Source organism: Hyposmocoma kahamanoa, unplaced genomic scaffold (genome assembly GCF_003589595.1).
Source record: "Hyposmocoma kahamanoa isolate Upper Pololo Valley unplaced genomic scaffold, ASM358959v1 78, whole genome shotgun sequence".
Classification (NCBI taxonomy): domain Eukaryota; kingdom Metazoa; phylum Arthropoda; class Insecta; order Lepidoptera; family Cosmopterigidae; genus Hyposmocoma; species Hyposmocoma kahamanoa.
In genome coordinates this window covers 10,543,334-10,556,784 of record NW_020653945.1, presented here as the reverse complement: position 1 = coordinate 10,556,784, position 13,451 = coordinate 10,543,334, and the positions used below count along the sequence as shown (strand labels likewise).

The window sequence follows — 13,451 nt, the reverse complement described above, 5'->3', positions numbered from 1 at the left end:
TAGCGTAAATTGGAATGATTTCTTTGTAAAATTAAAAATAAGGTATTTAATTAATAACTATTGTAACTATAGTGAAAAAATAGGGTGGTTTGCATCAATGTTAGACATAACTGGTTGAAGACTGTACCACCTCAGTCAACCGTGACCATAGAACCTGTAAAGGGCCCGAAACGTCGGTTTGTTTGAAAAAACAAATATACACGATTTATATCCGGAAAAATAGTTTCATTTCCTAAATAATTAATAAAATTATAAATAATTAATAAAATTATAAATAATTATTAAAATTATAAATAATTAATAAAATTATAAATAATTAATAAAATTATAAATAATTAATAAAATATTAAATAATTAATAAAATATTAAATAAATTATACTTAAATATAATAAAATATATGAGTAATCAAATGCCATTTACGAATTTCCACCGATAGCAAACAAAATAAAGTGCTTAAAAAACAAGAAGAAAAAAAAAACATACTAAAAAAAACACAATTACACAAAAACTACTGAGTAATTAAACAAATAATGAAAACAAAATAATAGGATTATACAAAAGTTAGAGTATCATCGCCAATCACGTCATGTGTCAAAGTGACGTATGGTCATTTCCCGCCTGACTATTATCACGTATGTGTGTACAGAACAAATGCAAAGTAATTTTGTGATGCATTGTTAAAAAGTCTTAACGCACGTACCAGGTACGTGTTTCGTCTATAATTAGTGTTAACATTAGTAGTACGAATTTAAAACTCACCGGCTCACATGGTCCCAGACAGTACTTGACATTGCACTGGAAGATGACGCCGTAGGATTCTGTGAACCTGAACGCCTCGTACACGGATTGCAAAGCGTTGCCATCCGGAGTGAACGCAGGAAAAATGGAGGGGTCCACTGGGCAACTGTCAATTAGACCGACATTTCACTTATACTGGGTGTTTTCTGTTATAAAAACACCGAACCAATCAATCAGTCAATCTATTTGAACAACTTTTATATAAGGTGTATCACAAAGTTAGTGTCATACTTGAGCTGGTGACTGTACTCATGTTATTCGAACTGCGAAAAAAAAACTCGAGCAATTTCGTACACTTTGATCCAGCATTCGTGAATTTTGTATAAAACTGTTGGTTCCTCATGATTTGTGACGGTCTCGGAAATTTGCATTTGATCCGGCGTTCTTCTCATTTGCGCGTAAGTATATTTCAAGAAATAAAGGTAAGAGAGTAAACATAGAAACAGGATAACGAATCTAAACTTTAAGATAAAGGACTATACTGCAAAAAACACTTTATTAGAATATAGTGACATTTAAAAGAAATTAATATGAATACCTTCTTAATGAAACATTTTACTCTGTAGATGAATGTTTAAGACCTTGTAAGTAATTTGACATTTTAATTAATTGTTTTAATCAAAATATTTTTAGTTTATAGATTCAAAATATTTATATGTATATTGACGACGTCATGAACATAATTCCAATAGTGATGTCTGACATAACATTAGCTAAGAACTTTATAAATTTTATATGCATTTTACGTTCGCGCATTCCTTATACTCATTTATTTACTTAGTTCGTATGCCTTAAGGTGCAGCCAGAGTGTCACTATGATTTTATTTATCACCATGTATTTCAATGTAACCTATGTTGACGAATAACTTATGTGTGAATGCAGTTTATATTGCATTATTCAACAAAAGTAAATCTTACCCTTCATCGTCAATAATTTGGAAAGTGCTTTTAGAGTCCTTGGCCATTGCGACACAGCTGCGTGCAAAGATACCGTAGGGTGCTGTAAAAAAATCATTAACACTTTTAGTTTCATTCCTATGTGCAGCTTTATGAATCTCTTTTGGAGAGTATCTGTTAAGAGTTGTTGACGAATAAGTTCCATTTTGTCTACATGAGCTTAAAAAAAACCTTCTCTTCCTTTCTAACATTCTCAGTACTTATCATTCGGTATATATCATCAGACGAGATTGTGATCTTAGGTGAAATAAAAGTGTAGGTAAAAGTTTGAAGAGTACCAATTCATTTCCCCAACATCAACCAAATTCAACCCCTAAAGAATGTATAGTGGAAAAATACTAACTGTCTTCGGGTATCTCGATGCGGAACGTGAGGCGGTCTCCAATGCGCACAGTTTCAACCTCACGCTGGCGAGCGTCGAGGATGCGAATTCGAGGTGGTGGCGCTTCAGGAGCCGCAGTGATGGAGATCATCTCTGGATCCCTTGAAAACGCAAATATTTCATTTTTATTCACGTTCCACTGAACAATATTTTTGAATTATACACAAGTAAATTTTATTACAAAGATCTGAAAACTCCAATAAAAAAAAGTACCGTTCTTTAACATACAATGCTGTGGATATTATTATTGTGCGTAGATTGATTTTCAATGTCAAAGAAGAGAATGATAACAGCAAAAACTCTGTTTACAATTTGTATTGAAAACTTACCTGATGGGCACCATTCCGAAGGTAATGTTCTTGGAGCTCATATCATAAGTACACTTCACCTTGTAGATCTTGTCGGCCTTTGTCATGACCACACTGTGGTGTTGAAGCACCACTGTGTTTGAGTACACTCCAGTCTGAAAATGCGTATAGGTATATCAGTAAGACACGTGAGAATATTACATGAGATCTAACGTTTCAAGTACTTTTTGAAGTATAGCTCAGTAGTTTCCCAATTTCGTAATCTTCCCGTTCAAACTCATATGAAACTAAATCCGCAAAGGCTCGATATTCCTAAAAAGCCTATTACTACAACCAGCATTTCTATATTGAACTATTACCACATTACCAAGTACGTCCAACAGACCTACAGAACTATTGAGATGTACAGTCGATATCCCAAGACATCTGACCCCCTAGCTGACATTTTGGTTTTGAGAGCCTCTTACGTATTCAAAATAAAAGTGTGAAGGAATTCCAGCTTTTTGTTAATATTTGTGTTTATGTAAATTAATTAAAGTTCAAATTCGCTTTTAGTTCAATTTTTTTTAAAAATTGTCGTTCACTAATGATGCATCAAAGAAGTTATATCAAAAAGAATTTTACGGCACACAGATTTAAGGTTAAGTTTGTTTACCACCTTTCTTCGCACTGATCTACTTAGAATCAAAATGGTCGGTTAGAGGGTCGGATCTTAGAGCATCGACTGTACTTATCACAACAAAAACTGATTTATGCAATAGTTTACGCCGATCGTTGTGTTCTCCCATAACAAAGGTTGAAGTCTAATTACTATCAAGATTTGATCGACATATATGAGGTTTCGGTATTAAGTGGTCGTTATTCCTTACATAGTCACCAAACTTATCAATACGGAATGCCTTTTAGCCGGACAACAAAGGCTTGAAGTCCGCGTAATAAGAGCGAAAAAGAATTTGCGTATTTCGCTTTAGCTCGGATCGTCGACGCTAATGTTTTTCGCTTCTATAACATGGACGTGACCAGCTCAAGTCAACTTCGCGCAAACAAATGTGATATATATAGAGAGTCACTCTCTAACCCCATAATTGAATGTTAGAAAGAATTTCCCAATTAGGTACATACAATTTACTGATAATGATTATAATAAAAAGATACATATTCATATTTTATAAATAGCCACTCACGACACTCTGAGTGTTGCAGTCCTGTCCAGCCATGGTGAGGTCAAGGCGGAACAAATCGCTGTTGACCACGTCGATGTTGCACGTCTCGGAACGGCCCAGTGCATATATGCGCCCATTGAACGGCTTATTCGTGCGGACTTGTACCGCGATCCGCGTGTCCTTGCAGTGCACCGATACTGATACCGGGAGTAAAAGCTCATGTACGCAACATATTATGTAACAGATGTGTATGATTAAGTTGGCTGATTTTTTTATACTTATAATACTAAGTGACGGGACGAAAAAGTCGTGCGTCAGGTAGTACAACGACGGGTCTGATTCACAATATCGAAAGTCGCAATATGGTCTTTGTATCAAAAACGGTATATCGATTGGTCGTTACAGCGACATTTTGTTAAATGTAAGCGACACGCCTGTCCATAACAGTTGCAGTGCCGGAACGCAGTAATGCTCACCTTACTGCTTGGCGGCAGAAATAGGTAAAGTGGCAGTACTTCCCTGGACGAACTCTGTCACAAAGAGCTCTACTGCTACTCCTGTTGTCGTTCTGTTGTTAGATAATGTTGGTAGTGTTGCTATTTTACAATGGAAAGGGCATCGAGTATATAAACAGAAATATTGACGAAATAAGGGCCATATGTTCCTGGTAACACATTAGCGATACAGCTCTTATAAATATCAACTCTCGTTTGCACTGAAATATAGACAACTACAGACCTGTGTGCACGTCTCCGTATATTCCAAAAAATATTCTGTATTTATTGTAATAAAGATAATATCTCTAACCATGCCGTGCTGTTCTATTCGGTTGTGTAGGAAAAACAGCAAAACATCTAATTACAAAACAAACGGAATCACATTTCATCGGTAATTAAATATTAAATATGTAATTTTGCAACTTTCGTCCATTATAGCGAAGCTCAAGTTAACTGGCCCATTTGAAGTGAAACATTTGACGACACCCGTCAATTGTTTCAAACTCGGGCTGGCCAATTGGAGCGCAGTTGTCACAGTAATGATATGGCAGAAGAGTTTTCAAACAAATTAAATGACATTTCGTTTCTATTTCTGGTTATATACTCGATGGAAGGGAGTGTTGTGCATAGCTTGCACCCACACAGATTGCAAAACGCGTGTAAACATTTTAGATAACACCAATTATTCTACTCCCACGTTACACGTTGTCTATGTCAACGTTCACACCTTCCATGAGTGGTATGTCGTGTTCGACAAGCGTTCTAAACTTTTTAAACAAACAAACATAGGAGCAACAATGTTTAAGTAAAATTAGGGAATATTTATCTTATCTATGGTATGTGAAATATGTGAATATCATGTTTTTATTACCATAATTTTCATACCCACTAGTTGGTTATTATTATTGATATATGAATCCAGTCTGATTGGAGGATTTTTTCTGTGTGTTGTACAATCATTGTATCAATAATAAAATTAAGGAAGTTTCTTACCGTCATAACAGGTACCAGTTTTGTCACAATTGGCATCATTTCTGGTAAGATTGCTGGAAGTGTTCGTATCGTGTTGATGGTCGATAGTCACAGGTAGTTCACCGTTAGTGGTACTTGGTGGTTCTGAAAAAGAATTTATAATATATATAAAAGGAATTTATAAAACAATTTATATATTTAAAGAAGACGAAGCAGGGTAAACGAGGTAGGTTCATGGCTAGCATTAACTATTTATCTGAACATCTGACTAGAACGCAGTGTTCGTGCGTGCTTCGTGTAATCGTTTCAAAATTGCAGCAGCGTTCCCAGCAGCGCACTCGGGTGCAATTTTAAGCTACAACAATTACAGAACATTCTCCGTACTCGCTTCTGAATCCTAAGTTTTCACACGCCCTTTATGATTACTCATTGGTTAGATTATGATTCGCACTTTCTAGTACACGGAACTAACCAGGGCAATAAAAAAAAAGTGGTATTCACGTTTCTAAGATAAGTGTGTAATCTCTGTTGCATTGGCAAAAGGATTGCCGGATGGAGGAAGCATTGATGGATGGCACTTGCGGATTGAACTAGAGTACCTTCACTTAATCTGTTATAAAGTGTGTAGAAAATCTCAAACATTCCGACTATCTATGTTACTTTTATTATAGTGTTTAAACCATAGGGTTTAAAAAGAAACATCAGACAAAAAAATTAAATCATATAATAATATCATATAATTTCATTAAATATATTATAACCCACGAATAATTGCAATGACGCATGTTAACGAATCTTTTCCGATAAGCGAACACCGCTTACCGCCCCCCGGGTAGCACTGTCTCCAACTAATATCTTTGGTTGAAATATCCAACTTGCCTTGACTTGAAATATCAAAATATACAACTCACAATGTATATCCTAAATTCATTTCGAAATGTATTTAGGAAAGTTTATTTTAGAAGCAAGTTTCAAATTGTGCTAAATATTTTTTGCATTGGGTAGATAGAATAACTATGCCAGGAATAAACAGCTGATAACTTAAAAAAATCGATAGTTTGTGACAAAATTACAATTTAGGAAATGGAATTATTTTGTCGGATCTGAATTACATATATTTGTTTTTTTTTTCAAACACACCAACGTTTCCGACCCTTTACAGGTCCCAGGTCCTATGCCTACGGCTGACTCTCAGCCGTGACCACGAAACATACCTTGGAAGACCAAGAAGTTTGTGGCATATTAAAATTTAATATACTTTTATAGCATAGTTATATTCTTGTTATAACGATGCCTTAATTTCTCAAACTCGTATCTTATAACGACTGATTATTCAGGAGATGGCAAAACTTTCTTTTTTAAATTTCTTATCAAGGGTTTATTTGGTTACATTACTTTAAGAATAGATAAAAGCCAATGCGTAAATATGAAGGAAATCTGATGTGAAATCAACCTGCAAAATTTGTATAATACACAATCCATTTTTGCATTTCAGTAACTTTGTGCGTTAAGATACGAGATTGAGAAAATAAGGCTACAATAAGTAACTTTATGAAATCAAAATTATAAGATAGACGTCTGTCCTAAGTCTACATTAAAGAGATAAGTCGATGACACCAGTGGCCTGCACCAACGGCCCGACGTTTAGCAACGCTCCATCGGCTTAGCAATACAGCTAAAAAAAACTTCAATAGATTCCCACGGTATTCGTAAATCATGGTTTCCGAACAATACAAAATGTAACAATAAAAAGTAAAAACTAATGACCTTTTCTTTTTTTGCTTTGCAAATCAAATGTTAATGAGTTCGCTGCCCGTAAAAAGTATGTACTTGATTTAAACATATAAAACAGAGATATCATGAAAGGAATTGCACTAAAGGAGCTCATGTGTATCTTAGAAAACGGTTTAAACTCGCAGTCTTAAGATAGAATGTTGCCTTTAAAGGGTTGAAAAAACTAGCTCAGAGTTAGTGGAGTGAGGTAAGATCGGAAGTGTTCAGAGCACTATAACGGTCGAGCTATCGGCTATCACAGCAAGGCTATTGGCAATTACCGGGACACCGCCGTTAGTCCCCGACTTAAGTCGCTAGATAAAGCGCGCTCGCCTATTTATAAACACGGCAAACGTTTTACTGTGCTATGCGGGGCTGCCAGGAAATAATTATCCATCTATTATATCTACGGACGCAATATAATTACAGGGTTATTTGTAAAATACTAACAACCTCACAAGACTATTACTAAACGTCTTAAACAACAACTTTTGTTTCAAGACTTTCAATAATTCACCAGATTATACTTTTGTACAAAAATACTAATATTTCAATAGATCGCTCTAAACGGTGATAAATCTGCGCGGTAACAAAAGAAGGTAAATAAATAAATAAATAAATAAATGCAAAACGCAGGAGCGGGGGTGGGGGTCGTCGAAGATGGCGCTTGCATGTTTGATCTTAATCTTACTACGAAAAACAGATCTAAAAGTGTCAGGTAGTGCAACAAAAACTTGAAATAGGAAATGAAACTATTTTTCCGGATTTAAATCGCGTATATTTGTTTTTTCAAACAAACCGACGTTTCGGGCCCTTTACAGGTCCCATGGTCACGGTTGACTGTGTGTGTTGACTCGCGAAAACCTAAGAACTCGATAAAAACTTGAAAGTTTATTTTTGGTAAATTTATTGTGATTTGCATAAAATTATGCAACAAAAATTGTTGTATAATGATGCGTTATGAGAAGCTGTTAGTGTTTTGCAAATAGCCCTGTATACAATTTTAATAATGTACAGTAAACCATTTAGAACGATGTAATCGACCTGAACTGTAAAAAAGGAACGGTTACTTAATAGGATCGATGTCAAAACATCTCGATCTCGATCGAAATGCGTTGTCGATTAGCCACGGAGAGCGGGCAGTGACCCCGTCCACATGTCGATATTATGGTCGCAAGGTCGACCAAGGCCGTTATAGAATCGCGATTACCCCCACTCTATTAATATCCAGTTTGGAACTCGCTTTAACTATCCGTGAATTGATGCCGTGAAGTATTTTAGCGCACCTCTAAAATTAACGTGCGAATATGGTGCGAATTTAATTCCTGTTATGGTTCACGGTATTAACCTTGTGGTTAATGTGATTACTGTTGCCGATGTAATGAAAGCTGATATTGAATCAAACTTGGAGACAGTTTAGTCAGTAGTGTGTTTCAGTGTTCTTTAGTATTATATACGCGGAAATAATATTGTAAAAGATTTTCCTTGTCGATATGTATTTTTACTAATGAAAATGTCCACAACCGGGGATCGTTTCATGCGGCTATTATGTATCATGATTCAATTACTGCCGAGTTAGGGCTGAAGCATGGTGAAACCGAGTTGATTGAGCTGCACAAAAAGTTCTATTCAATTTTTATAAGCCACCGTTAGTATATTGGCGCCACATGCCATCTATACGCCTTCCTTTTTACTTTTTATCACAGAACACGTTGTGCTGTCACGTACATTAATATGTATACATGTCTTACACGTCAAGAAACTTGTAATAGATTTTTGTAACAAAATTCACTCGGTCTGTGGCTCAGTTCGTAAAGAGCGGTGACCCCAGCATGGCAAAAGACGCTGGGTTTTTTCTTTGTGTTGTTCAAGTTTTGTATCAACATTTTATAACAAACTAGTGGAGTATTTTCACCAATAATATATGTATATCATTGTAGTAAAACATCCTGATATTAAGTAGTAGTTGGGCTGCTTGTAAAAGAGTTCGTCCAGGGAAATACTGCCATCTTCCTTACTTCGGCCGCCACGCAGTAATTGAGCACTAGGTACAGCGTTCCAGTTTTGAAGAGGAGCTGATGAAATTACAGGCACATGGGACTTGTCAACTTATATTTTAGGGTGACGGGCAGTGTGACAATGTCCCTCAAATCTTTGCAACTTAAAGCTCTGAGTGGCACTGCAACTGTTATGGACAGGCGTGTCGCTTACCATTAGGCGTAAGACTATCTCGTCACTTGGTATCATAAATAAATGTTGCAATGTAAGGTATTGTACAAATATTATATTATATTTGGTGATCATTTAATTATAATTATGCGCGTATACAAAACATAAATTTTAGTGAAGTATGTAGACACACATGATAGATAAATGTAGTTTAAGGTCTTGTCTTTTCTACTAACTGAATAAAGTTGAAATGGTATTATTTTGCAACAGTAGCCGGCGAGTTGTAATCAAGTATGATCAAGCAACTTGATGGAAGTCAGAATACGAGATATTTCACCTTAAACAAGTTTTCATTCAAAACCACAAACTGCTTCCATTCTCAAAATTCGCATTGGTAAGATTAGATCCATTGCCATTAATGTCTATTTGATCATCAGTAGATAACCAAGTATCACAGGGTAATTACGTTTCTCCATTACCAATAGAGGAAATGTAAGGAATTGAATTTGTGCGCATAACGGTATCGAGACGGGAAAATTTCTGAATTGTTCATTATATGCTGAATATTCTCGCATATACATATAATGGTAGCTGAGATAATCTAGGACGTGAACGAATAAACCTATATAAAATACAATAAAACTACTTTATCTACAAATGAATGAAGGTACGAAATATTGTTTATATTGCAAATTAAAAAATTACAGTGACAACACAGAAGAGTAATATAAGGACCACAGAATAAGCTAACGTACATCAACTTCTTGCTAGGTAGCAATTTCTTCTACATAACCTTAAGATATAAATTTAAGTGTTGGCAAGGCGTATGCAACACTAGAATATGTTCTAATAGATGTGTTTTAAATAAATACTACACATTGAATACTAATAATGTATACATATACCTCTAGATAATAATATATAATAATAAAACTTATTTCGTTCTTTTATACTTATTTAAACTACCTCTGTGGCCGAACGGTTACCATGCCGGACTGCCACGCAAAGGTCCCAGAGTCGATTCCTGGGCCGGGAGAAATATTTGTATGGCCTACATTTATTTATCTCGTGAGTTTGAGTGTAATTTGTGGTTGTCTACGTGTGTGTCCATGGCACCCGCGACACAGGGTTTCCCTAGTGCGGGGCTATGTTGAGTGTGTACGTTATTATTATTATTATTATTATTATATAAAAATAAAAAAATCCAAACTAGCGTGTGACTATTCCGTTTTCACGCCTAATCCGCTGAACCAATTTTGATATTGATATAGAAATAGATGGGACCTAGAAGAAGGACATACGCTACTTTTGGCATAAAAATAAATCTAAAGTTTGTATGGAGAACCAATCATTACTCAAACATATTTATGCCCTTTGTCAGAAACAAAACAAAACAAAAAATTTACACAGTTATTAAGTAAATTAGTATAGTTGGCTATGCGAAGTACTTATTCTACGCAGACGAAATAGAGGGCACCAGTTATTAAGTAATAAATAGTAATAATAATAAATAAACAAGCAGGAAATTATAATGCACTAAGGGCTAAATGAAGGGAATGGGAGAAAAATTTATACTATTAAAGTTTAATCGAAGAAAAGGACTCTTTAAAGATTTTCTTGGTAGCATTATTACTTAAAGCTGCCAGTAATTTGTTTTAGGTGCCTTCACGCTTATTTGAATTATTTTATTATTCCCTTGGCAGGTAATCACAACAACTCGCTAACAAGCCTGCTGTAATATTACAGATGGCAATCTGTTGTAACTGCGGATTCAGTAATAAAGTAACATCCTGCGTGTTACAGCGGAACCACGCTGTTCCATCAACGCAAACTGGCATTCACTTGAAACATTCATATCCTCTTGACAGGATGCCCTGAGTTTATACTGTTGTATAATAAAAACTTCGCGGGCTTTTTATTTACTCTATTTGACTTTGATTTTTTTTCTAAAGGAAGAAAGCATTTCGCCACAATCTTACCTGCTTGCCTAGAAAGTTCCAAATTACTCTCGCATGAAAAAGGTCCAAGATATGTATATATAGTGATATGTCGCATTAAATATTAATAATTAATGAACTTATAGTTCAGAATATATTTTCCCCTAAAGCTAAAGGAGAAAGTACACAAGACCGTGATTAGATCTGTCGTATTGTATGGATCGGAATGTTGAGCGATAAGAAGGGAGGATAAATGAACTGTGCATGCAACGGCAATACGAATGTTGAGATGGATGTGTGGAGTGATGAGAAAGGCAAGGAATGAGTACATCAAGGGAAGTCTGAAAGTGACGGAAAAGATGGACAGCAATAGGGTAGCGTGGTATGAACATGTCATGCGGAGGGAAAAATGTCATGTGACGAGAAGAGTGTTAAGTATGAATATAGAGGGATTTATGGGGAAAGGAAAACCAAAGCAAAAAGATGGATGGATTGTGTGAAAGGTGATATGTGTAAGAACGGTGTGAGTATGGAAATGTCGGCTGATAGGGGAGTGTGGAAGCAAAATACATGTTGTGCCGCGCCTACCTAGCGTGGGACAAGTACAGGAAGATGATGAAGAAAAGAAATCAGAATATGGTGGTTTGCATTACTATTAGACATAACTGGTTAATGGCTACCACCTCCATCAGCCGTGACCATGGGGCCTATAAAAAGCCCAAAACATTGGTCTTTAAAAAAAATAAATATACGCCATTTATGTATATCTGAAAAAATAGTTTCATTTGTCATTGATTCATGTAGCCATCGCGACAACCTAAAAACTCCATACTTGATTTTTTGTTGGAGGTATTCTGTAATTAGCACTCAAAATCATTTTCATACTAAAAATACAGTACAGGACGAAACAGAATGAATCGTAAGTGTAAATCCAAATAGCAACGAAATAATACTTGTTGCACCTACAACTACATTAAAAAATAATAAACATTGTCAAAACCAGAATCCTTAAGTACAAAACCCATTAAACATTTTACAGTGGCGCCTATCTCAAACGATGAACAGCACGATGAAATAGTAAATCGATTGTGTCGAAGATTCGCACGGTGCTAAAGTACCCTAGACAGTTGACTCTTGACCCCGGACCCTTGTACTATTAGCCTGAACGCAATCCGATCAAACCTCTTTTTGTTGTACGTACATAGCAGACTAAGTCAGAACGTAGGACATAAGGAAATCGTGTCCAAGATTAGACGTTAATATGAATTTACGAGTTATCAAACTACTAATGAATGACTAGACTACAATCTATAGTATATATAATATAAAGCCGTGGTAGCTTAATAGTTTGACCTACTGCCTCTCAAGCAGAAACCGTGGGTTCGAAGCCGGGTTCCTACCTCAGAGTTTTCGGAATTTATGTGCGAAATTAATTTGAAATTTATCATGAGCTTTCCGGTGAAGGCAAACATCGTCATGAAATCTAGATGTCGAAGAAGATCGAAGAAGGGAAATAGCACTGTTGCTTTGAAGTTATTCACTTTGCAGAAGAAATATATTAGAATACTAGTAAATATCGACTCATGGAAAGTTGTAAACCGCACTTCATAAAATCAAAAATTCTTACTTTACCATCTTTATACATTTTAGAATTATGTAAATTTGGCAACTAATATCAACAATATTTTACTGAAGCGAAGGACACCTATGGGTGTAGGTCCATTGAACATCAGACATAAAAATAGATTAGCACTACCTAGGTCGAGTTTGCAAATGTACCATCTGGGACCTTATGTAATGGCTGTTAAATTTACAACAGAATTCCTTAGGATATGGTGATAATATCATCCCAGACTCAATATAATTTATTCACCAAACAACTAAGTGCTCATTTGATAGCAAAAAGTTACTTCAGCCTGAAGTTGTTTTTTGAAGAATGACTACCAATATTACTTTTTGTATCATTCTACATCAAAAGTATTATGTTATGTTATTATTATTATTTAATATATTAGCTTTTGCTTAAAATTACTTTATTATTATGTTCTTTTATTTTTTAAATTTTAATTAATGTATATTTTTTAATTGCGGTGCCCGAACAGGGTCGTGTTGGTACTATTTTAATTTTAAGAGCATTATATAATACATGAAAGTAATAAACACTTTGACTTTGAAAGACGTATGAAGCTCCAAATCCGCATTGAGCCAGAGGAGATCTGAGTCCAGCCACTGCTGGACTCCACCACCACCACCATCAACCCATTTATACGTCTCACTGCTGGGCACGCGTCTCCTTTCAGACGACGACTTAGGCCATAGCCCGCCACGCTGGCCCAATGCGGGTTGGGGACTTCACACGTTTTCCGAAGGTTGTGAACCTTCAACGTGCTGGTTTCATCGCGATGTTTTCCTTCAAAGAAAAGCTCATGATAAATTACAAATTAAATTTCGCACATAAATTCCGAGAAAGTCAGAGGTCTCTTTTGAGAGGCAA

The 13,451-nt window shown here is 35.6% G+C and overlaps 1 protein-coding gene across 1 annotated transcript in view; it reads right to left on the bottom strand.

Moving 5' to 3' along the window:
* LOC113233001 overlaps positions 1-13,451 on the bottom strand; it is an 89,484-nt gene that overhangs the window by 2,374 nt on the left and 73,659 nt on the right. Inside the window, exons 10-15 of the mRNA XM_026467931.1 lie at positions 5,100-5,222; positions 3,631-3,806; positions 2,468-2,601; positions 2,100-2,239; positions 1,718-1,799; positions 761-905 (exon numbers count right to left, since the gene is read on the bottom strand). Of these exons, the coding sequence (XP_026323716.1) occupies positions 761-905; positions 1,718-1,799; positions 2,100-2,239; positions 2,468-2,601; positions 3,631-3,806; positions 5,100-5,222 (800 nt within the window). The remainder of the gene's footprint in view (positions 1-760; positions 906-1,717; positions 1,800-2,099; positions 2,240-2,467; positions 2,602-3,630; positions 3,807-5,099; positions 5,223-13,451) is intronic.